This window comes from Eschscholzia californica, unplaced genomic scaffold (assembly GCF_041429995.1).
Source record: "Eschscholzia californica isolate CP2 unplaced genomic scaffold, dmEscCali1.0.p SCAF_2, whole genome shotgun sequence".
In the NCBI taxonomy this organism is placed as follows: domain Eukaryota; kingdom Viridiplantae; phylum Streptophyta; class Magnoliopsida; order Ranunculales; family Papaveraceae; genus Eschscholzia; species Eschscholzia californica.
Window position 1 is genome coordinate 9,640,707 of NW_028238309.1, and position 24,224 is coordinate 9,664,930.

At 36.0% G+C, this 24,224-nt stretch overlaps 2 protein-coding genes, 1 long non-coding RNA gene and 1 other non-coding gene across 5 annotated transcripts; 2 read left to right on the plus strand and 2 right to left on the minus strand.

Annotated features, from left to right (window-relative positions):
• The first annotated feature begins 831 nt into the window (after positions 1 to 831).
• Positions 832 to 904, plus strand: TRNAF-GAA (transfer RNA phenylalanine (anticodon GAA)). Its single transcript has one exon. It is a non-coding gene; the product is annotated as a tRNA-Phe (tRNA).
• A 635-nt stretch (positions 905 to 1,539) lies between these two features.
• On the minus strand, positions 1,540 to 5,295 carry LOC147556053 (serine/threonine-protein kinase D6PKL2-like). 2 transcript variants are annotated; one of them, XM_086663785.1, is made up of 3 exons: positions 4,920 to 5,295; positions 3,206 to 4,240; positions 1,540 to 2,638 (listed from the first exon to the last, which is right to left on the minus strand). In XM_086663785.1, the coding sequence occupies exons 2-3, from the start codon at positions 4,123 to 4,125 to the stop codon at positions 1,756 to 1,758; spliced, it is 1,803 nt and encodes a 600-aa protein (XP_086519911.1). In that variant the 5' UTR covers positions 4,126 to 4,240; positions 4,920 to 5,295; the 3' UTR covers positions 1,540 to 1,755. The 2 variants fall into 2 exon arrangements, with proteins under 2 accessions (XP_086519911.1, XP_086519910.1); XM_086663784.1 differs by having other exon boundaries at positions 4,644 to 5,101.
• A 6,258-nt stretch (positions 5,296 to 11,553) lies between these two features.
• On the minus strand, positions 11,554 to 14,450 carry LOC147556054 (uncharacterized). The gene is made up of 6 exons (XR_015234912.1): positions 14,151 to 14,450; positions 13,510 to 13,625; positions 12,697 to 12,776; positions 12,534 to 12,602; positions 12,359 to 12,410; positions 11,554 to 11,751 (listed from the first exon to the last, which is right to left on the minus strand). It is a non-coding gene; the product is annotated as an uncharacterized LOC147556054 (long non-coding RNA).
• A 1,986-nt stretch (positions 14,451 to 16,436) lies between these two features.
• Positions 16,437 to 22,278, plus strand: LOC147556055 (25S rRNA (cytosine-C(5))-methyltransferase NOP2A-like). Its single transcript, XM_086663786.1, has 17 exons — positions 16,437 to 17,618; positions 17,716 to 17,894; positions 17,982 to 18,045; positions 18,139 to 18,329; positions 18,459 to 18,542; positions 18,684 to 18,758; positions 18,839 to 18,910; positions 19,007 to 19,080; positions 19,457 to 19,509; positions 19,667 to 19,776; positions 20,057 to 20,125; positions 20,233 to 20,307; positions 20,678 to 20,770; positions 20,869 to 20,948; positions 21,026 to 21,125; positions 21,324 to 21,616; positions 21,951 to 22,278. Exons 1-17 carry the CDS (start codon positions 17,336 to 17,338, stop codon positions 22,009 to 22,011), a joined length of 1,956 nt encoding a protein of 651 aa, XP_086519912.1. The 5' UTR covers positions 16,437 to 17,335; the 3' UTR covers positions 22,012 to 22,278.
• Positions 22,279 to 24,224: the final 1,946 nt, after the last annotated feature.

The following is a 24,224-nucleotide window of genomic DNA, read 5'->3' on the forward strand; positions in this document are numbered from 1 at the left end:
CTATCATTTTCACATGTGGTCAATGTTTGATGTCATTTCTCCTTGTTTCCGACCCTTGACCCGTGTGCAGGTCGGAGGTGATTTTGGAAGTTGTGTTTGGCACAGAGCTTCACAAGGGCAAAAAAGTAGAGCATTTTGGAGAGAAAAAGTTGAGTAAGAGGTCACAGTGAGAAAGTCGAAAGTGAAAGTTCAAAAGTTCTCATAATTCATTGTTTGGTAGGGTACTCTTTTATGTCGCATTATTCTAACTTTTCTAAGACTTTTTTTTTGGCTAAGAACTTTTCTAAGACTTTAAAACCTTCACAATATAATCTGCTTACCTTTTTAATATAGTTTTAGTTGGGGGCTTGGGGCCAGATTAAATTGGAATGAAAAGTGATCTAAGGTCAATAGGGAAGAAGATATAAGCATTAATATCTTGTTATTTGGGTAGCAAACATGGAATTATCATTGCTTTCTTGGTAGACAACATACTTTGAACTTTCAAGCATCTTTCTCTCCTTCAACCAAAAAAAAAAGCATCTTTCTCTGTCTAGAAGTACATACAACCTAAGGTGTTTCTCTTCTCATTGTGGGTATCTAACTCCATAGGCATCACGAATCAGACAAAACAAACATTCTGAAATCTGACTCGATTTACTTAGATGCAGATTTGACTTTGAAATAACAAACTACAAAGAACTGAAATTCTGAAACAGCTAGATATAGTGGCTTACTGGGTTGCTCTCCCATATGGATTAACCAACAACAATTATATGAACTCTATTGGGGGGGTGTCTTTCCTCTATCGAATGATTGACTTATCCAATACCTTTCCAAATTAATCACAATGCGGGGATAGCTCAGTTGGGAGAGCGTCAGACTGAAGATCTGAAGGTCGCGTGTTCGATCCACGCTCACCGCATTTAGATGTTTTTTTTTTCAATCTTCCTCCCTTCTGTTTTCTCTTTTGCTTAATTGTTCAAATGTCATTCTTACTTTTTTGTAGACAAATCATAAGTACTGCCATCTTAATTATTAACCATGGAGAAGTATAGCATTTTAGAGAGACTCGATTAAGAGATAATAGTACAAGAATCAAGAATGAAAGCTCTAAAGTTCTCAGAATTCGTAAAAGAAACAGCTCTCTCTCTCTCTCTCTCTGCTTTCGGAAAATTGGAATATTAATTGATCAAAGGTCAATAGGCAAGAATAATTATAAGCATTAACATCTTGTTATTTTGGTAGCAAACAATGAATTATTCTTGTTTTCTTGGTAGGCAACATACTTTGAACTTTGAAGCATCTTTCTGTCTTTATTGTGTTATTGTGGGTGAGTGGACTTTGTCTCAATCTGAATTGTCTGAATAAATGAAGCCAAAGATCAACGACACCATCAAGAATCAGATAAAAACAAACATTTTGAAATCGGACTCGAGTTTATTCTGACCTACAGTCAGATTTGACTTCGAAACTAAAACAGCATAATGAACCGAAATTTTAAAACAGCTACATATAGTCCAATATTACTGAACAAAAGTGATAACCAGCTGCTGCAAATTTTTCCATGAAGAGAGAATCAAAGCATGAATGATTATGGGTTTAAGAAATACAAATTTGGAACTTGTTTTCCATCAATTATAACAACATCAAGAACAAGAACAAACAAAATCAACAAACCATCAAGGAAAAAAAAAAACATCGTCTCTGAATCGCTTAAAAGCTTTCTACATCTTTCCTTGGTGCCATCATATAGAAAATTAGTACTGAAAATCTTTAAAAGAAGTCGAATTCAAGATAATTATCTGAACTTTTCTGATCAGGAATTTTAGGAGCCGCAACGACAGCTTTCTCACTTGTTGATGCTACCGGGGTAGAAACCCGCTCGATTTCAACTGGTATTGGAATCTCAGGCGGGCTGGCACAACGAATCAAAGCCCAATTGACACCTTCGAAAAATGGGTGTTGTTTAATTTCAGTTGCACCACGTTTATAGGCTAATCGATGTTGTGGTTCTTTCACAAGTAACCCTCTAATCAAATCTCTTGCTGAAAAACTAACACCAGGTGATTCTGGGAACCTTAGAGGTTGACCCACAACATTAAACAGAGTTGCTCGATTACCCGAACCTTTGAAAGGAGTCTTACCATACAAAAGCTCGTATATGAAGATACCGAATGTCCACCAATCTACAGCACTTCCATGGCCTTCACCTTTGATTATCTCCGGAGCTAAGTACTCGTGGGTCCCCACGAATGACATGGACCGAGCTCCAGTGGGCTCCGCCATGAGCTCGGGTAATGGACGTATTTGGTTTCCGACATCATTTTTAGATTTTCGGTCCTTTTTAGACTTACTGGAGAAGATACGAGGCGAGAAACATGAAGTGGGGACTACACATGATGGTTGGATAATACATGAGGGTTCAATGCAAGCTGGTTGAGCACAATAAACAGAGTTTTTGCGAAGTGGGTCCGATTCAAGAGCAGAGGATTTGACAAGAGTTGGGCTGACAGAACAACGGAGGGAGAGGTCAAAATCCGAGAGCATTATGTGACCGTCTTCTCTCACTAAGACATTTTCGGGCTTCAGATCCCGATAGATAATACCTAGCATGTGGAGGTACTCCAGAGAAAGGAGGACCTCTGCTACATAAAACCTGCAAGTAGAAAAATTGACTCAAACATTAATTAACTAGAACCAAACATAATGCAGACACACTAACAGGAAGGCAAATCTATATATAAATTGATTAAATTCAAACATTAAGCACTTCAAAATTTCCAGCACAGTAAGAAAAACAAGTATGGGTGGCCATCAGACGAGAGGTCGCTTGCTCTTCATACGAGGTCAGTTTCCAATAAGATTTAAAGTTGGAGGGAGCTAAGTAACACAGGCAAGCCGCTTCGCTTAGCCAGGCCGGGAGGAAAGTGATAACTGACCACTGTAGAGAGCTTTTAATCGCATCAAGTAATTCAGACTTTCTATTTTAGTAGATGATGATATCTAACTAAGATAGCATCTGTTTTACTATTCTAATTCAGATCTGAAACCTGAGTCGAGATATGAATTTACACGAGTCAGGTTTCAGATTGCTTGGTTTTGTTTGACTTGTGGCGACTGATGAGATGACTACTATGGCAACCTTTTTTTTCAATGTTACAGAATATGCAAGAATCGATTTCTTAAAAAAAGACAAATAAGCAAGAAGAAACGAGGATCGTACTTCACCGCTTGTTCAGAGAAGTGTTTTCCTGGCTGCCTCTGCCGAAGGGTGTGCAAATCTCCTCCTGGGCAGAACTCCATTACCACGCAAGAGAACTTGTCAGTTTCAAAGTGGGTATACAAAGTTGGAAGGAATGGATGATCAAGAGATTGTAGTATTTCTCTCTCTGTTTGTGCCCGGAGAAGCTTCTTACGACTAGCTAAAGACCCTTTGTCCATAACCTTCATTGCGAAATAACTCCTCGTTCCACTCAATTCTGATAAATAAACACTTCCAATATCCCCACATCCCAATCTCTTAAGCAATCTAAAATGACTCAAACCTAATACACCAACTCTAGATCGAACTGCTTGAATCGCTTCCCATCTCGAATCATTAGCTTTGTGAGGTTTGCTTACACTACTAATGCTACTACAAGAACTCTCATCACTGACATCACTGCTTGTACTAGCTTTACACATACTACTCTTCCCACTCTCAGCAAATTCAGGGCGATCACTAATTATACCACTTCTACTGCTCTTTGTAAGACTACTCGTTACATCACTAACTATTGTTGCAGAACTTGAGGTAGTATTCACACTGCCTTGAGCAGATGTTTTCTCTTTGAGATCACCACCACCTTCACATGAGCCTCTAACCCCATTTATTGCAAAATCTACGGGGTTGCCTTCTTTCTTCACTTCCGAGGAAGGAGTTGAAGACTTCTGCCGAGAGTTTAGTGTTTTTCTATCATCGACCTGCTTTGCTTCAACTTCTTGGATGGATTGTTGCAACTTTTTTGGCGTAAATGGTTCTGATTTACTGGTTTTAGAGGCTGGCCCGTGCGAACTCCTTTGAGCATTCGGCTCTAATGCTCGACTACCAACTATTTTACCATGTTGTTCTGAACCATCTCTAGCACCAGATTTTGATGCCATTACATAAAAGGGTAGCAGCTATTGAGTTATATGATCATACTGAATCCGAGATTGGTTCGGCCCGAAATTTTTGTTCTTCACTTCCATAAACATCAAACTAAATACAAATTTATTTCTGCAATTCATGAAATTTGAGAAATAAGCATTCTGTCATAAAAAATATTCATGAAGTATCATCTCTCAATCTTCAAGCAGACCCAAAGTCAATTTGTTTGATGTTAAAGATTAACCTCTTTTATATATGAAAACAAAAACTAGATTAAAGATTAGAGTTATCAAATCTAGAAGTTCAAAACTTCACATAGTTCTAGCATGGGAATAAGTACAGGTCAAAGCAACCACACCTAACAAACAAAATTGGATCTGAAGAACCAAACCTAGCTAGGTCTAATCAACAAGAAAAAAACATAATTATACAAAAAATAAAATGAGGGTTTACATGAAAAGTTTGATTATAATGATCTACTACCTAAAAAATGCAATCTTTCCCACAAAAAGGAACTAAGAAAACAAATCACCTGCTTCTCCAATTCTCTTTTGATAGACTTAGAGAGAGATGATAAAAACCAAAACCCAAGTAGATAGATTGAATGAGGATCAATTAGAGAAAACAATTCAGATCTAAAGAAGAAGAAAGGGAAAATAACCCCAGTTGTTTGAATGAAACCCTACAAGGATCCAAAGTTTGAAAACCCCACAAAGACCCAGATGTAAAAGAAAGAAAATCAGAGGTTGAACTAAAATGAGAGGACAAGTATAAAAGTGAATATGAAAAGAAGCTAAAAAAAGAGTACCTTGGCTTGTTTCAATTAACAACTTGTATAGAGTTGTGCTTTAACAGACTAGATGAAAGCAAAGCAGCACTATTTACTACAACTATAAGCAGGAGAAATAGAGAGAGAAGATGAGAAAAGCTTTTAGAGAGAGAAATTTGGTTTATTAGTCAAAGCAAAAGGTTAGGCTTTTTGGTCATATTGAGTGGTAATTCAGATTGTCTGTTTGGTCTTAAGAAATCAAAGTCAGGATGAAATGGATATGACTCTCAATCTTACCTTTCTTCTACAATCTTGGGTCCTCCAACTTAACAAATAATCATATTATCAGTCCATTAAAGTGAACTTTAGATATGATTAGGTCTGTGTAGAAAATCATATTAACATTAAGAATGTTGTGTGCAACATATTTTTCATTTGCTATCACATAGTGTTTCACATTTTGCATCTAGCATTGCGTATTTGACATTTTCCACAATCCATCAGTTCACTGATATAAATGTGTTTGACGTCTTATACTTTTTTACATTTCAAAATTTGACGCTTGTACATAAAAATCGTTGTACATACTACAAATATTTTTGTATCGAACATATCTATTGTTGCACATCACATCTTTCAAAATGTGTGGGGTCGCGTGGTACTATGGGTCTCACACAGACTCGCGTGTGTTTGACATTATGACCTCAGCGTCATAACGACATTTTACCTTTTGGGTACAAGATGTGAAGTTTTCACACCAAACTTTAACTACGCGAAGCAGAGTTTGTAGTTCCTAATACATGACTTTTAGACATTTCTTTTTCTTTTTAACTTGGATTGGTTTCACGATAAGGTAGTCTATGTAGTTTTGGACTGATTCCTCAGATATATCAACACAAATATACAATATCAAATAGATCATGTTATTTTCCCTAATTTCTTACTCTTGCATGTTCATAGAATAAATTTACGAACACATATAGGGTGCTTTTAGAGGTGGCCGTTTTTTACTCTTGCCACCCCCTCTTTGGCATTTCCATGCATGGATCAAAAGCCCACAACACAAAGCAGGCACCCAGTTCAAATGTCCTCAAATTGCTCAGTCCGCTGCTCCACAAGAACGCTAAGAGTGAGGGCGGGCCTCTCGCAATTTGCCCCGTCTTGATAGACCGACCAAAAGAAAACAATGAGACTGATAAAAAGGAACTGAAATCAACTTGTCCACCTAAATCTCTTTTAACAAAAAAAAAAAAACTGTCCACCTAGAACTTGGACTTGCTTTTGGCGCCCTTTCTTTTAGGCAGTGGATGATTTTTTTTTGAGTTAATTCCTATATGGCCCCCTACTTTGTGACCAGCTTCCTTTATGGCCCCCTTTTTTTCGTAAATTCAAATATGGCCCCCTATTTTCAGGTAAATGTCATTACTACCCTTCTTAATTCTAAATTAAAAACATTTAAAAAAAAATTATTTCCACCTCACCCCTTTCTTCTCCGGCAAGGTGGTCGGCCGGAAAATTTTCCGGCCGGCCACCTTCAAACCTAAAAAAAAAAAAATTCTCTCTCCTCTCTCTCTAAATTTTTTTTAAAAAAAAAAAAATCTCTCCACTCTCTCTCTCTCTAAAACTCCGACGATTCCCACATGTTCCGATTCAGTGAGTCACCAACAAAAACCAGTCTTTTCCCTCTCAACATCTCCAGCATTTTCTTCCCTTCCAACCTTCAATGTTGAAAGAACCCAAACAAAATTGAAACCCAAAAGAAAGATAAAGAAACAGAGAAGAACAGATTGAAAATATAAGATCTTGATTACCTGGGAATATGACAACCATTGGGTTTCCATCGATATCTTAGAAAATCGAAATCGGGTCTTCCATTCTTGAAGCAATTGAAAACATCATCAATGAATGGGCAAGACCCAGGATGATAAACTGGATTGGAATCATCAGTTACCCATTTACCCTCAAAGATATCGCAAGAAGCTAGATTGTTTTCATTGAGATTGAGTTCTGATTGAGTTGAATTTTGGTGGGTTATTTCAACAGGAGAAATGGGAGTAATGACTTGATTATCTGGTGAAGTATAGTCGGAGATGAATTTGGCAGAGAGATGATTATTAGAGAATGGGGTCGGAGAAGAAGAAGAAGAAGAAGATGAAGTTATAGGTGTCCGGCCACCAGTAGGAGAATTTCCGGCGAGAGTGGCTGATAAGTAAGTGAAGAGAGCGATGAGTAAGAAGGAAAAGAGGAAGGCATGGGTTCTTGATCTTGAGAGTTGCCATGAAACGTTTCTTGAGAACTCCATGATCATGAAAGAGATGTTCTTGATGTATCCCTTTTCTAGAGAGAGAGAGAGAGAGAGAGAGAGAGTGAGAGTTTCTGTAATCAGTTCATAGAATCAAGTTAAACTGTTCCATTGAAGAGCTAATTATCATATCTATGTCTTATTGATGTCCCTGCCATAGATCTAGATCTTTATTAGAGTATCTTCTTCTTCTTTTTTTGTAGTTTATGAGATCAATGGGTTTAATTACTTAACAAATAAAACGCCCAACTATTGAGTAGTACGTATTAATCAATTTGCCTTAAATGATCCAAAATTATTAGTAAACTTTAAGGATCTGATTCGATCTTGGTGAAGAAGAGAGAGAGAGAGTGAGATCTGATTGGTTTTACGCATAGCTTCGGCCTCATAACGTTTAGAGAGATTAGCAGTGAAACGAAACCTCCTTTTAGGGTTCTTAACAAACCCGCAAAGCTTTCTCCATCTTTGAAGTGCTTCTTCAGATGAGTTTTTGGGTAATACTCCTCCAAAATTCTCGTTCAAGTAATTCTCGTTCGTGAACAGATCCTCCGGCGAAGGAAACCCCCTTCGCCGGAGTTTTAGAGAGAAAAAATTCTTTTTTTTAGGTTTGAAGGTGGCCGGAGAAGAAAGGGGTGAGTTGGAGAGAGAGAGGTGAGTTGGAGAGAGAGAGAGAGAGAGGTGAATTGGAGAGAGAGAGAGGGATGAGGTGTAGGGAGAGATGAGGTGGAGAGAGAGAGAGGAATGAGGTGGAAATAATTTTTTTTAATGTTTTTAATTTAGAATTAAGAAGGGTAGTAATGACATTTACCTGAAAATAGGGGGCCATATTTGAATTTACGAAAAAAAGGGGGCCATAAAGGAAGCTGGTCACAAAGTAGGGGGCCATATAGGAATTAACTCTTTTTTTTTTTTTAGGTTGAGTCCACTACAAAACACTTCATTGTCAATGGATTAGTCTAACTTCGGAGTTTTAAAAGGGTAGTGCTTTTCATTTTTTTGGTTGGTTTTAGGGTTCTTAAGAGATTCTTTTTTGAGTAAAGAAATATAAGCTTCTCGGGTAGAGGATAGGTCACCACGTTTTAAGGCGTTGAACTTCGGACCTTTGAGTGGGCAATGATAAATACTCTTATCTTACAGAAATTTGTAGTATTACAATTAAATAATGGTCCTCCTTTGCTTTCAAGTTTCAATTTTAGCCCCAGACAGCAAGTTGATGTGAAATTGTTGTGACATTCCCACATTGGTAGTAGAATAAGCATGGATTTACTTCCTAACATTGGAGTAAAAGAGGTGCAAGGAACAGTAATTTGGATTGACTCTTCGTATGTCTTTGGTATTCATTCAGGACATTTCAAATGTTCTAAAATGTCTCTGCTACTCATTTAAGACATCTCAAATGTATTTCAATGTCTCTGTCATTTGCCTGTGATATTTAAAATGTCTTTTAATGTCTCTGTTTTTCGTTTGAAACCTTTTGAATGACTCTCAATGTCTATGTTATTTGCTTGGGTATTTGAAATCTCCGCCAATATTTCTTATTCTTTTAGTGCTCATAAAAGCCCATGCAATGTTGCTCAATTACAATTTTCATCAACTAACTTTTTAAAAGAAATTCCATTACTAACATTGGCCTTAACCCTCATAAGACGGAAAGGACTAAATGTCCAAAGTTAACATCAAAATTGCACTTATGTAGCACTATCAAGGTGCAATGTTAAAGCGGCAAATTCACGAGGGGTTGTGTTCGAAAATTCGACAACAGTGAGAGATGATGATGTCACGACTTCTGCTTTTACCACGTAGTTCCTCTAGATCGTGTTCCAGTCTTCATTGGGCTTCATCCACACAGCCCGAGAGTAGGGCAACAAGAGATCTCGAATCTCCCTCCAAGTCATATGAGTATAAATTAAGCCTTTCTCCCAACTCAAAACCTAGTTCAAAACCATTCGGTTCACCGTGTATAGCCGAAACTAGTGAGAACATTATAGAGATTGATCTATCATTTCCCCATTCCAATCCTGCCACTAACCTCATATATTATCATGAATAATGAAAAAAATTAAAGATATTTAAGATGATTGTATAATGAGACATCTGGGTTTATTTTCAAATACCCACTATTAGGTGGTTTTCATGAGCACTTGTTTGAACTTGATGCTTTGTGCTGATAATGTTGAAAGTGTTAATCTTTTAGACTAAAGAGTTTTTAAAAATGAAATTTTGGAGAAAAATTTAGATCAATGTTTTGGGAAAAAAAATTGTGGAAGAAAGCTTTGGGTGGAAACAAATCCGGCGACCGCTATCATATTCCGGCAACTTCCACCATTAACGTCGACGAACTTCACCACCAAACCGACCATCTCCTCTCTCTCTCTCTCTCTCTCTCTCTCTCTCTCTCTCTCTTTTTCTTTCTTTCTTTCTCTCTTTTCTTTCTCTTCTCTCTACCTGCATTTCTCTCTTTCTCTCTCTAAATTTCGGCTAAAGGGCTCTCCCCTTTGCTGGAATATAGAGAGAAAGAGAGAGATGCAGGGAGAGATGCAAGGAGAGAGAGAGAGAGAGAGAGAGAGAGAGAGAGAGAGAGAGAGAGAGAGAGAGAGAGAGAGGAGGAAAAAGTCGTCGGTCGGTGTCGGACAACTCCGTTCGGCGACATTCTTCAAGCTACTTTTATTTTTGAGAAAAGCCACTTGAAAGATGGTGTTTGAATAATAAATTTTTAGATTTTTATCTTTTTTTCCTTAAATTTTTCTCGTTTTCCCAAAACACCAACCAAAACTTATGAAGAAAAGTTTCAAAAGAAAACCTTGTTGATCAATAACTAAAAATGGAAATCTTTCAGAGGAAATAGCAAAACTTCCAACACAAATTCGTTCTGTCAAATTAAGTTGAGCTCATTTATAAGTCAATGTGTTAGCTAAAGGGGTGTGCCCTTTGGGGTACTAAAATTTTCTTCGGGAGGAGAACACTCGCAAAGTTTAATCTATACACAGACAAGAACTTGGGCTTGGTCCTAGACTTAGACTTCCTACCGTGTATAAGGGGGCTTTCTTTTTGTTCTTAATACAAAGAAAATTAAAAACTCTCCCTTCTTCCCCTTTCTTATTTCTTTGGGCATTATTCTTCTCATATTTAAGTTTTTGATTTCGAGTCACACTGTCAAGATCTTACTGATCAGAAACGAAGAATGTTACTGAGTTTTTGAATGATTGTTGAATCCTAAAGGTAATCGTCCATTCGACTGCATAGCATTTCCAACAGGAGAGTATAGGCGAAATTCTATCTTAAGGACAACGTGTTGAACACATGCCCCAATAAGTTTTTCTTCTTCCATTTGTCTGTGGTTGCAGGTTTTATTTTCGGACTACTAAATTTCATTATCTTCAACTAAAGAGATAAGCCATTTGTTTCTCTAATTTCGTTTTATAAACATATAGGAAAGTTACTTTCATTACAATATTACTAACAGAAAGGTTAAGCTTGAATAAATAACTATTCCATTATAGTATACTGTAAATGTTGTATGTTTAATGATTTCTCATGGAATGTGGTGTCACATCTAGCTTTCTAAATTAGCCAAATTGTTGAAGCTAATTTCAAAATTATTGTATTGTCAAGTATTATTAAGGCATGTTCTTACTTAAGTTTCTTGACTGTTTTATTTTTCTGTAAATTATTAAACCAATTTCTAGAAAGAAATTGTTGTTAGAAAGCTAGATTTGACTGTGCGTGGGAAAGGAAAAACTATAGCCCTAGTTAACAAGAGGATATAAGGTTATACCAAATTTCATTTGATGGTTGACAGACAAATAATAGAGTTAAGCTGAATATATAACTTCTAAGTTTTTCTCTTTGGGGAGAATATCATGGGCCAATTTCCATAGATGAGCTTCATTTTAAGATCCACCTTGTATTTTCATAAAGATTTATAATTTTGAAGTTTCCACTTGTGCTTCCAAATAATAAAGATGATCTAATAAGATTTTGTTGCTTTGTGGTGAATAAGAGCAGAAGAAATTGTTCATCTCATTCTTTATTTTGTGTTGGGAAATTGTTCCATAATGTCGATTATTTATGGGTGTACTGGTGTAGCATAAAGTTAGCACCTTAGGTGTGTTTGATTGCAACAGGGGCAAGAACAAATAATGGGGTAAAATTTGTTAGAATGGGTTTGGTAAGCTTGGAAACTGGATGAGATTAAAATAGATTTTTCCTACGGAAATGAGTTTTCTGTCGTGTGGGTCTAAAGTGTCGTTTTTTTCTCAGAAAAAAAAAAAGTTGGAAAACACTCTAAACAATCTATTATCTATTATTATCTATTATATAAAACAGAATGAAAAACGATGACTGAACAAACATCCTTTTTTAATAAAGTACGAGGGTGTAACCCGTGCCCGTGGGGCACGGACAGTTCTTTCAAATGCATTAAACAACTAAACACAGTCTTCGGTGCCTTGCACTGCCCTGGAGTCCCAAGAGTCGGGAAACCCCACGCTGAAATGTATGTATAGCTTTCCCCTCATGAATGTCCTCTGGTACATCGACAATCCTCATCATACACCGCCTTGAATGAATCTACACATTCATATTGATATTAATTTTAACAATACCACCACAATATATCATGATCGCAGTTAATTTCACGGTCGTTCTATCAACGAAAAACTCCATCTTACCACGCTTCACAACTTTCCCAAGTTGGCCTTGATGGGTACATGCCTACTGCCCAAATAAGACAACACAAACTGAAACCCACGGAAGGCTTCGGTCCGAGTCAATGTGTGCTCGACAAATAGGTATTCACCTTGTATTTTGAACTTGGGGTGATCCTTGTGTGACAGCACAAATACTATTGTGTCAAGCTGCAAACAAACAAAAAAAAGTCCAGACTATTGCTATAACCGACATTCATAGAAGATAATAGTGTTTGTTTCTTATTCTAGATTCATATCTGAAATTCAAGTGTAAATCTAAATTGACTCGAAGAATCTGAATTAAGAGCCCCTTCTGTACGTACGGTAACCTGACTCATAGTCTCAAACTCTAACAACAAAGGACGAAGATCACCTATAGCTATACCAAAACATGGTGTTTACGTATCAGTGAAAGTGTGAGTCTGTAGACATAACTAATCAAAAAAGTTTAAAATTAATTGCAGTTCATGAAAAAAAAGGGAGTATACAAAGTTTGGAGTATCAGTTCGGCGTTGTTGTCACATACACCTTCTTCAAACCCTGTCAAAAAAGAAGGAAAAGTGGAAAACAAAATAAATACCTTAAATAAATAAAAAGGAATGTGTTTTAAAATCAGATTCCGGAGCTAACAGACATATGAAACAACAATAAAGAGATTCATACACTTCTCGAAATTTTCTTATCAGAGAGATCAAAGCATTTACATCTTCATCTGAATGCCTAGATGTTCATCTGTTCTTAAAACCATATAAGAAGAAAATTAGATTTTCCGACCAAAGATTCAAAAATTTAGAATAGAGATCAATAGAGAAAAATAAGAAATTACTGTAAATGGAGAGGCCATTTATGTAGATGGAACTTGTTGCGGAACCAAATAACAAAGAAATCATAAAACTCAACCAAGATCTACATGCAAAGAAGAACAAAGAATAAGCATAATAACTCATTATTGAGTCGGTTGAGGAATAATCTAATTGACTCGATATCAAAGTCTCAATTTCGGAAACCGTATGGAAGCCACAAATCTAAACGACTAACACAAAGATCTCATAAACCCTAGGAAGAAGGAGAAAATGAATTACAACAATTAAAGAAAACTAAGATATCTAAGCTACCTTATCACTACTATTTCACGAAGGAAAAAAGAAGTTGATTATCCGGTCGTTCGTCCATTTTACTGCCGATAAAGATTTGGTCGAGATGGACAAACAATTTTAACAACGCCCATTTGGTCAATACTTTGTTATAGTAATGCCTTATTACTTAGAAGATTATGCTACAATCTTTCACTACTAAGCCTAAAACGAAACCATACTTGAACACAGTAAAAAAGAGAAGTAAATAAAGGAAGCATATAAGAGTAGGAGCGAACTATGCTAAATCACCTGAGTTTTGGAACAACTCAAGGAGATACTTGAAGTCTAAAGAGAAGAAAGTTGAGATATAACATTAACTTTTCAAGCTCGGTCAGACATTATGAGTTGAGTTTCCAATGGCGCTTCAAGCAGAAAATAGAGGCATGTATCTAAAAAAACAATTATGAATTTAAAACTGCTACTAACATAAGCACAACCAATGCGGACATAACCATATTAGGTTAGTTCCTGGAGTACTGAAGCCAAAGTTGAATGAATATTACCCTATTTTGCTGAAATAATGAAGCCAAAGTACTGGATTAGCTTCAGAGTTCATATTAACATGCGATTTAGATGCTTCAGTAAGCTTTGTTCCTGAAGTAATGATGCCATATCCTACCTGCATAAAGAGTTCTTTGGATATAAAAATTAGGCACCACTCAAAATCTCGATATAACATCAACTCAAAGATCAATTAAAAACACAATGATGTACAAAAACAAATTTAATAAAACTCAAAACTCTGAACCGATTTGATAACCCTAAGAAGAAGAATCTTTAGATATAAAAATTAGGCACCACTAAGAAGAATCTTTTCTATTCAATAACCTAAATAAAAATTTTGAACCGGTTTGATGTGAAAGTGAAGAGCGAGAGAGAGAAGCAGAGGTTCGTTCTATTTTGTAGCCCTAAACCTATTTTCTGTTTGAGAGAGGTTGAGATAGTGTAAGTGGGAGATGAAAAGTAATATACCTAGGTTAAGCACTTGATTTTTCTCATAAACCCTAAACACAAAATGAGTTGGTACAAAATAGAGAACCCTAAATCAGGGAACCCTAAATGAGTTAAAAATGACCCTGTTTACTTAGAAATCAAAACCCTAGATACAAATCGATGCAGTAAGATAGAAGGAGAGGTTTCTAACCTTGGGAGAGAAAGTTGTATGGAGTGAAGAGGATGAGGAGAGAGAATGGGAGGGAGAGAAATCTGCGTGCAGGAGAAATGAGAGAGAAAGGGTTTTGGGAAGATGGGTGTTTTCAAAAAAAAAGAATCTTTTGCAAGATGCTTTGTTTCTTTCCTTTCTCATTTTAAACCGTTGGATGGTTTATACTCCACATCACAACCATCTAATCTCGGGAAAACGTATGTAGGCCGTCTGATATAAATGTCCAAGCATAAATCTTAGCCGTTGGGAGGAGGGGGAAAGATACCCTCCTCCCTTATTATATAGATATTGTCTAGAAGCCATTCTCAAAATTTAAAATATAGTACTTCGTACAAATAAAATAATCTACTTAAAAAAATAACCGTGTCTTTTTAGAAATAAAATAATTAATTTAGGGCAAGAAAGTTTCTACTCATATTTCCATAAGAGGAGTTTTACACAGATAAAATAATTAATTTAGGGCAAGAAAGTTTCTACTCAGATTTCCATAAGAGGAGTTTTACACAGATTTGGGAAAGTTTCCACTCAGATTTGGGGAGATTTTCTACTCAATCCTCAAGTATTTATGATGAAAATAAGAGGAGTTTTACTCAAATTTTAATTGAACTTTCACTTTAGGGTTTTAATCTTCACTTTTTCTTCATTGAACTTCAATTCTATTAAGATTTCTGGTTAGTACTCAACCCTGTATTCTAATTATTATTCTTCTTATTCCTTTTTTCTTAAATTATCATCTGCATTGTTATTTACAAAGATTTCTGGTGAGCCTATGAAATCTCCATAGTTAAGTTGGTAAATAATGAAACAACTGTTACGGAACAACACATATGCAGATTGAGTTTAATAAGAGGAGTTCTACTCAAATTTTAATTGAACTTTCACTTTAAGGTTTTAATCTTCACTTTCTCTTCATTGAACTTCAATTCTATTAAGATTTCTGGTGAGTACTCAATTCCGTGTTCTAATTATTATTCTTCTTATTCCTTTTTTTTCCTTAAAATATCATCTCCATTGTTAATTACAAAGATTTCTGGTGAGCCTATGAAATCTCCATAGTTAAGTTGGTTAATAATGAAACAACTATTACGGAACAACACATATGCAGATTGAGTTTAAGAAAACCATTACGGAACAACACATAAATTTACTACTATTGTTGTTAATTTACTATCATTGTTCTCCAATAAAGTTTTGGTAAATTAACATAATGTTCTTTTTTTTTTAACTATCACTGTTCTAAATCCGTTGTTAAGTTGTTTGTTGTAGGCTCATATGTTGTTTGATTTAACCAGAGAAATATTTTTATCAGTACATTTCCTACTCACCAAGTCTTTGTAAATATTTTTATACTTAATCAAATCTTAGATTTTCTAAACAATATGTGTTTCAAGTGTTTGTTAAATATACCCAATGAAACTCTAAACCAATTTTTCAAGATAAACGGTAACTTCAGATAGATTAATTATTGCACGAGCAATTCACATGAGCTAACTAGTTCCGGTTTCTCAAAATTTATGCTAGAAAGATAAGTAATGTAGATGTGTAATTTATCTACTATCTTCGTAGCAAAAAATTTCAAATTAAAGAGTTGTTGTAGATATTTTAATCTGCGTAGAAATAACTGAAGCTAAAAAATTAGAAGATGAAACTCCAAACCAATACTTACTGAAACAAAGAACCGCTACGAAAATTCTCCAAATGGTAACTATGACCCAAGCAGGTAATCCTTTTTTATTTTCTTGTCCTAAAATATAATAGGCTAGTCAAAATCCAATAAGTAAATTTTCAAATCCCTAAAATTGAATAGACAGTTTTAAGATATATCAAGTCAACTAGATTTCTCCGTAACACATATTTCAATACGTAAAAATAATTGTAGTAATAGAGGTATAGGCAAGAAAAAACTAACAAGCAAACACAAGTGATGTGATAGGTTGGTGTTCAATCATGGAAATCAAATCCGTCATCCGAACCCTCGATAACCCCATTGCATTAGAGGGTGGGCCACAAGGTAACCCTTGTAATTGGCATCGATCTCATACGCTCAATACTTAGGTTGTATTTCAGTGTACCTCTTCATGCAAACCTATCAATCGTCATAACCAATAATCGGTAGAGAGGGTCAAACCAACCACCAAATTCATCAATTTCTCACCAACTCGTCAACTCGCCACATCGCACATACAAATCACTCATCATATCATCGAAATATAGTGTTTGTGCTCAACTATCACATATAATGGATTCGTCACTTTATCAGAAATTGACATTTCATTATGAATTCTGTAACCAAAATATCATTGTATTATCTTCATGTCGCTGCTCGTCTAATCAAACATCTTTATGCACTAATCATGATAACTAGTAAGAGAGGTCTAATTATGGAAGTCATACACATTAAACATATGGGTATGGTGGCACAGAAACAAGTGTAGTGAAATGCATATGTGTAACAAAAAGACGAGGTTTTGGGGGGAGGAGCTGGGGTTGGGTGGAATAAACATTTTGTTCCCCCAAACCCCTTTTTTCCTCTTCACACCACCAAGGGCTGCTTGCAGATTTTATTACCGACGATCCTTTAAAAAATCCAGATCTTCTTCTTCCTCCTCTCATTCCACCACCAATCACCACTATCACTATTTCTCTAACGTCCTTCCTCTATCTCTCTGTATGTTTCAGTGAATGAGAGTCTGATTTGGTTGAACAAATAGAGAGACAAGGAAGGAGGATAAAGAGTCACGACGGTGGCGGTCGAAGGTGAGAGGAGAAGAAGAAAGGGTAGTCGGCGATGTTAGTCCGCTAGCAACTCTCCCGGACGTGGAGTGGTGGCGGAAAGTTTGGATAAATAGAAGAGAAATAAAAATTTTTCCCACCCAAAAATTTATACTTCCATATCTTTTTTCTTCGGACGAGAGGGCGCCATAACAAAATTGTGTGCTTTCCCTCTCCCGGGACCTTAGACCTAAGTGGGCATTCTCTTTCTCTTTTATTTTGTTAAAGGCTCAATTAGGGTTTTAACTTTTCAGCAAAAAAAAAAAAAATTAGGGTTTTAACAAAACCCCTCTTCCGCCTCTCTTTTCTCTCTCTATTTCTTCAGTTAGAACTATCTAGTTTGATTCTTCGAAATCTTGTCTCTCGCAGCTCAATCTTCTTCTCTTCCACCAATGGCAGCAAGTTCTCTTAGTAAGAAAAAAGGTGGAAACCCTAAAACTCAGCCACAAAAAAATCAGCCACTCAAAAAGAAGCAGAAGCAAAAGAAGGAATCTTTCTCGTCAAAGCCGTCAAAAAAAGAACTTGAGCAACCTGAGGATTCTGATCATTCAATGGAAGAAGATGAAGTAGTAAATGAAGAAGAAGTTGATGATGATTCTATGTCAGAATTATCTTTAGATGAAGACGATGATTCTTTCACCAAAGATGTTCTTCAAGGAAGTGATGACGATGAAGGTACAAATCCTTCACTTAGGGTTTTCTTTTTTCTGATTTCTCTTTGTTAAAGTTCATTGCTTTGGGGTTGGATTTCTCATTAACTTCTTTGTTTCAGAAATAGGGTCACATTCAGATTCAGATATAGGTTCTGACTCTGACTCCGATGGTTCCGATATCGTGAAGAAATCAAAAAGACTTGATGATGAAAACGACATAGTAATATCAAATGCTAAAAACGAACAACAAGACATTATTGATAATGAATCTGCCGAGTTTCAACTGCCATCAGAAAAGGTTTAAATTATTTGCAGTTTTGTGTTTGGTTTGTAATTTATTAGCTGCAGTTTTAGTTTGTGCTTGATTTTAATTCATTAAATTTAGGAATTGGAGTCGGAAGCGAAACAACCACCTGATCTTTCCACTCTTCAGCATAGAATATCAGAGAGTAAGTAGTTTGGTAGTCCTTTCAGAGATTATGCTTTCTTCTACTGTTTTAATGTTATTTTGATACAAATTTTGATTATGTTTATGGTTTTAGTTATTCGGGTGCTTTCCAATTTTACAAAATTGAGGGGAAAGAGAAAGAAGGACGAGGAGGAGGGAAAGGAAGTGAAGGAAGAGGAAGAGAAGGGAGAGAAAGCGACAAGGAAAGAATATGTTGAGCAACTTAAGAATGATTTGGGATCTTACTATGGTTATAATGAATTCTTAATGGGTGCTTTAGTCGAGGTAACTCAAATTTGAAAATTGTTCTTGTTGAATGTATTAAGGCATTCCGTTTTGTTCTTTGTTGCTTCTTAGTTTTGAGCTGTGGCCACAGTTTCCGACATTTTGATTTTTGCTTTTGTTTTTCTATAGATGTTCCCACCAAATGAGCTGTTAAAGCTTATTGAAGAATTTGAGAAGCATCGCCCAATTTGCATAAGGACTAATACTCTAAAGGTAAGAGGATGTCCCATTAGCGTTGTTGAAAATTACGATAACGATTTCCACTGATTTCCTCGCGCAATATGTCTCTGATCTTGTGGGCTCGTCTATCCATCTTACTCTGCTTGAATATACTGACTTCTTGCTTATTTATAGACTCGCAGACGAGATTTGGCTGATGTTTTGTTAAATAGAGGAGTAAATTTGGACCCTTTGAGCAAGTGGTCTAAGGTAACAAATGCTTTAAGTTTGTGATGTTTTTGATTCTCGGTCATATAGAATCTTGAGTCACTTTTTGTTATAATTGACAGGTTGGACTTGTTGTGTACACTTCACAAATTACTCTTGGGGCCACTCCAGAATATATGGCTGGTTACTACATGGTAATTCTTTTAGACAGCTAATGCGGTGATAGTATGGCCATAATTTTTCTTTTCTCTCTTTGTTGTTATTAACATTTCACTCTCATCTGTTTGTAGCTGCAAAGTGCAAGCTCCTTTTTGCCTGTCATGGCCCTTGCTCCTCAGGAAAATGAAAAAGTTCTTGATATGGCGTAAGTATTTCTTTACCTTGATCATAGAGTCATATTGCAGTACTTGTTGGAATATATTATTTAGTTAGCAAAATGTGGTAACTTGGCAAGTCTGAAGTTGCTTGAAGTTTCCGGTTTGCTCACGTACTGACTACCGCCTGAACCTACCAGAAAAACCCTAAAATAAACAAAACATAAGTAACACATTGAGAGGTTAGAGAACTTTACTGTACGTTTTTGTAGTAATTTTTTGTCAGATATCAATGTGTATACATTAATGTGTAACTCTTTGCATCCACATGTGTAGCATTTGTACCTTAGAATTGTTGACTCATATTTTTCAACAATGTTCAACTTTATGAAACTGATATGTAGTATTTACTGAATTTCTCTGCAGGGCTGCTCCTGGTGGTAAAACAACATATGTAGCAGCTCTTATGAAGAACAGTGGTACGTGTTAGGACTACTGCATATATCAACTTTTACTTGTTAGTATTTTAATATGTAAAAGCCAAATCCTTAATTCATTATCGTGGCTTAAAGTTCTCATCTTTTCTACGAAAATCGCAATACTATTTAAGCTTATTATGTCATTTCATTTCACCAGGAATAGTTTATGCAAATGAAATGAAGGAGTCCCGACTCAAGTCACTCACTGCAAATTTGCAGCGTATGGGTGTAACTAACACCATTGTATCTAACTATGATGGGAGGGAGGTTAGTCTCGAGTTTCAGAACATTCTGAATATTTGTATTTAGTCATTGTATATGGTTTAGTGACTGCATTCCGTGGTTAATGACCATGGTTTCATAAACTGGCAATCATGCCTGTTTCAACTTTTTATGAGTGTTAAGGAGGTTTGCATGAATTGGATGTTAGCCTCACTCGAAGGCTATTACACATTTCTATTGTTCCCTAACGCTCCATGTTCGAACCTTATCTAGAGCTTCAGCAATATTTTTGAGAAACCTAATTCAGGGTTATTGGTATTTTCAGCTTCCCAAGGTATTGGGGATGAACAGTGTTGACAGGGTGTTGCTGGATGCTCCTTGCAGTGGAACTGGAGTAAGTAATTGGAATACTTCAACATCTGATCCTCACTATCTGACTTTTTGTTTTCCTTTTGTTTTTTCTGGCAAATGCAAGACTTAATGTATGTTTTAATCTTGCAGGTTATCTCTAAAGATGAATCTGTTAAAGCATCTAAGAGTGCCGAAGATATACAAAACTGTGCCTTCTTGCAGAAGGTATATTCATTTTATTCCATTTGTGGGTAATTCTTGAAATTAGGCTCATAAGGTTTCCATTTTAAACCCCTACTCATCCCAATTCCCATTCATGGGAATACGGTTTTGTGTTCTTTATAGTCTTTTTAAAGAACTAGCATATTCACATGTTGGTTATTCCACTGCAATCTTTAAAATTTAAGCAAGGAGATATCTGAGCAGCAAGTGAGGAGGGATACTTTTTTTTTGGTCCGTATTCTGGAGGGAGGGTTACAGCTAGCTATTAATGCTGTTTCTCTCTCCAGAATTTCTTTAACTAGGTTTTCTTTGTAATCTACTTAAAATTCTTGGGCAGAAATGTCTTTAATATGATCTGGTGTTTCTTTTGCAGCAACTGATCCTTGCAGCAATTGATATGGTGGATGCTAATTCCCAGTCTGGGGGATATATCGTTTACTCAACTTGTTCCATTATGGTTGCTGAGGTTTGTGAATCTCGATTTGGAGTATTTTCTATTCCAGTTACCAAACCAACAGATTATTTTTTCCCTAACAATCTGTCAATCTCAATGGCCACTTGCAGAATGAAGCTGTTATAGACTATGCACTTAAGAAGAGGGATGTACAGCTAGTTCCATGTGGGTTAGATTTTGGCGTCCCAGGGTAATTTTTTTTCTTCTGCTCTTGGCATCTGCATTTGTTACAACTTTCTGCGTTATTAACCTTCTTGTCATACCCAGGTTTGTCCGCTTTAGAGAGCATAGATTTCACCCATCACTGGAGAAGACTAGGCGTTTTTACCCTCACGTTCACAACATGGATGGATTTTTTGTAGCCAAGGTATATACAACCTCATTAAAAAAACCTTACCTCTATTGGAATTTTGAGCTTTGGATGATTTGTTTATGGTTTGGTCCATGCCAGTAGTACACCAAACACTTGATGATCCTGCCCCCTTCTTCGATATATATATATGCATGCATCGGTGTATAGAGTTCTACTGGGAAAGTTCACTGATTCCTCTTGAGTTTTATGCAGTTGAAAAAGATGAGCAATTCGAAACAGACATCACAACCATCTGATCCATTAGAAACTGTACAAGAGGCAGATGTACCAAATGATGGAAACACTAACGAGAAAAATCAACAAGTAAAACCTCAAGAACCTTTAGTCCCTGCTGGTCCTAAGAATGCCAAAGACAACACCAGGAAGATCAATGGTGGATCTATAAAAAGGAAGACACCAGATAATCAGAAGGGGAAGACACCATCCGCGCCGAAGGACAGGAAGAAAAGAAAACCTCTACCCAGAGAAGAGATATCAAAAATCAGGTACCCTATTTGCTTTACCATTAACAATGAATTCTTGTCAATAATCTAGTTTACGTTAGAAAATCAGTATTCCGAAGGTTATCTTCATAACGAACTTAAGATCTCAAATATATCATAGTTTATACATGCTCTTTTAGGACAAATTTCATTTTATCATTGCGTTATAACTCTTTATGGCGGGTTTTAAACATGTTTATCTGATGGACCGATCCTCATCACTAGATGGTAACATTATAAACTCATGACTGTCGATTTTCACACGGAAAATAATGAGTATATTCCACAAGTTGCGGTTATTCTCTTTCTTATATATAAATTGTGATCCCTTTTTCAGAGAACAGAAAAGAATCTCCATGAGGGAGCAAAATGCCTCAAAGAAGAGAAAGGCTAATTGACGAAGAAGCAAATAAGGAAGTACCTGGATAAACAGAAAGATGATGAACCTGGGTTAAGCATTCAGTGCTAAGGTTTTAGCTGATCGAGGGGGAGAGAAAGAAGAGATAGAAATCCATATTTCCTTCCTCGAAGATATAAAATTTTGTTTGATTTACTTTTTTTATAGTTTAATGCACGCTGTTTTAAATTTGAATCATTTCGTAATATGGAAAGATCCACAATGTAAGTTAAACACTGGTTTTTTTAGGACAATTTTTTTTGATAAATTGCTGATTAGTATGATTTTGGGTTGCTTGCTTTGGTCCTTTCATTTCCCACTTACCTAATCTGACTTGTTAGAATACCTAATTAGAGAGGCTACTTTATGTTAGATGATGTTTTCAGCTTTCTGCAGGAAGAGAGAATTCTATAACGATATTCGAGTTCCATATGGATTGAATGTTCCTTAGTTAAAGGTTTCTCAATGGACTGGCATGTACTCTTGGGCATACTTCACAAGCTGACACAAAAACATGAACGAGTCACCTTGGCCCGTCCCTTGACAATGAGAAGCTACAGGTAGTAGAACGCAAAGTTTATTTTTGATTGATTTATGGGATGACTGATTAAGGTGACATTTGCTGTTTGGACCTCCTTTCATATAATTGACTTGCTGTTTGGACTCTCTTTTTCCAGAGTTGTATTTTGGACTCCCTTTTTCAGGAAAAAAGTTAAAGATAACATTTGAAGGGGGAAAATACTATCTTACCCTCTACTTAACCTCACCGAATCTACTATTTCATTTGAGTGACCAAGATGAATTTCATTTGAGTGACCAAGATGAAGATAATTTCCTGTACAAGCAACTTTAGTTTAGAGTAATTGATTCTTCTCTACTAATTTCAACTTCTTTCTCATCAAGTAATTATAGCAAAAGACAATATTCTTGTTTCTGCCCAAGCAACCATTGATTGAACTTTCATTGGACCTTCTTCAAAAATAGAACAAGCACCAGAACACTTGCAGAATCTTTATCTAATAACCCCATTGCCCTAGCTGCATTTTCTTAACCTTATAATTTAGCTTCTCTAATAAATTTGAAAAGAGGAAACATTCCACCTTCTTCAATTATCAATTTCCCATATTGATTATTATCTCTAGCAAGTGAAACAAGAGAAGCAACAACACCAGATCAATGTCCAAGTGATGCTTTGGCAAGGTAGCAATTTATTCCCAAATTAAACTAAGAATTGGTTCATTGGCAGCAATTGGGTAACCCTAGATATTGATCATCATGAATTTTAGTAGCAGCTGAAACCCTAAGAAGCCATGAAACAACACTTATTGAGTTATCAAGATGAGATGATATTTTCTTGAAATGGATAGCTAGGATGATAGTTAAGACACGACTGATGGTTCCTCCATTACCACACTTGTGATGAGAGAGAAAGTTTATTAATGACTTGTTGTGTGTGGTTGATGATCCATTACCGAATAACTAGGAGAAAGTTTATTAATGGCAAGTGGGATGTTTGTAAAGATAAGAACTTGATCGAGCAACTTGACGGAAAAAAATTGCTAGTTTATTAGTTTTTAAATTGAGTTCTAAACATTCATGTTTGCTCGAGTGAATGTACTTTGTTGCTTTGATGATTCCATCGGTTAGTGTTAGAGATGAAAGATAAATAAGTAGCTTTAATCTCTCTAAGATGAACAAGTAGTGTAAATCCTAAAAGCGATTTCGGGTGATGAAGTGATTAGGGTTTGTTAGGAAGAAGATGAGAGCATATTCGGGTGACCAAGTGATTAGGGTTAATGAAGAAGAAGATGTGTTAGAGATCGAAGAAAATGAGTTAAATTAACTTGGGGGTCAAAAGTGCAATATTGATTATATAAAGGTAAAATGGGAATTATTCAAAGTATAACTCTAGATACGAAATATTCTCGAGTGATTCCGTTAAAAGGGAGTCCAAAATGCAACTCTGGAAAAAGGGAGTCCAAACAGCAAGTCAATTATACGAAAGGGGGTCCAAACAGCAAATGTCCCTAATTTTGTGCCCATTTGATTAATACTTTATGAATCCAATTTAGGGGAGATAATGAATAAGTGAAAGCAAACATGATACTAAGATGAAAAAAATAATTGTTAGTGTTTCGAGACACAAGAAATTGTTGTTGGCGGATACGATTTTTGTATAAATTAATACTTGGAAGACTTCGAAGTAAGGATCCG

What these genes read in the sequence shown, in the direction of transcription:
- LOC147556055 (XM_086663786.1), top strand. Translation starts at nt 17,336, where the DNA reads ATGGCAGCAAGTTCTCTTAGTAAGAAAAAAGGTGGAAACCCTAAAACT. An exon ending in CTTTGAGCAAGTGGTCTAAG is followed by an intron (nt 18,759 to 18,838) that starts GTAACAAATGCT and finishes TATAATTGACAG; the next exon opens with GTTGGACTTGTTGTGTACAC. An exon ending in GAAAAAGTTCTTGATATGGC is followed by an intron (nt 19,081 to 19,456) that starts GTAAGTATTTCT and finishes ATTTCTCTGCAG; the next exon opens with GGCTGCTCCTGGTGGTAAAA.
- LOC147556053 (XM_086663785.1), bottom strand. Translation starts at nt 4,125, where the DNA reads ATGGCATCAAAATCTGGTGCTAGAGATGGTTCAGAACAACATGGTAAA. An exon ending in TTCTCTGAACAAGCGGTGAA is followed by an intron (nt 2,639 to 3,205) that starts GTACGATCCTCG and finishes TTCTACTTGCAG; the next exon opens with GTTTTATGTAGCAGAGGTCC.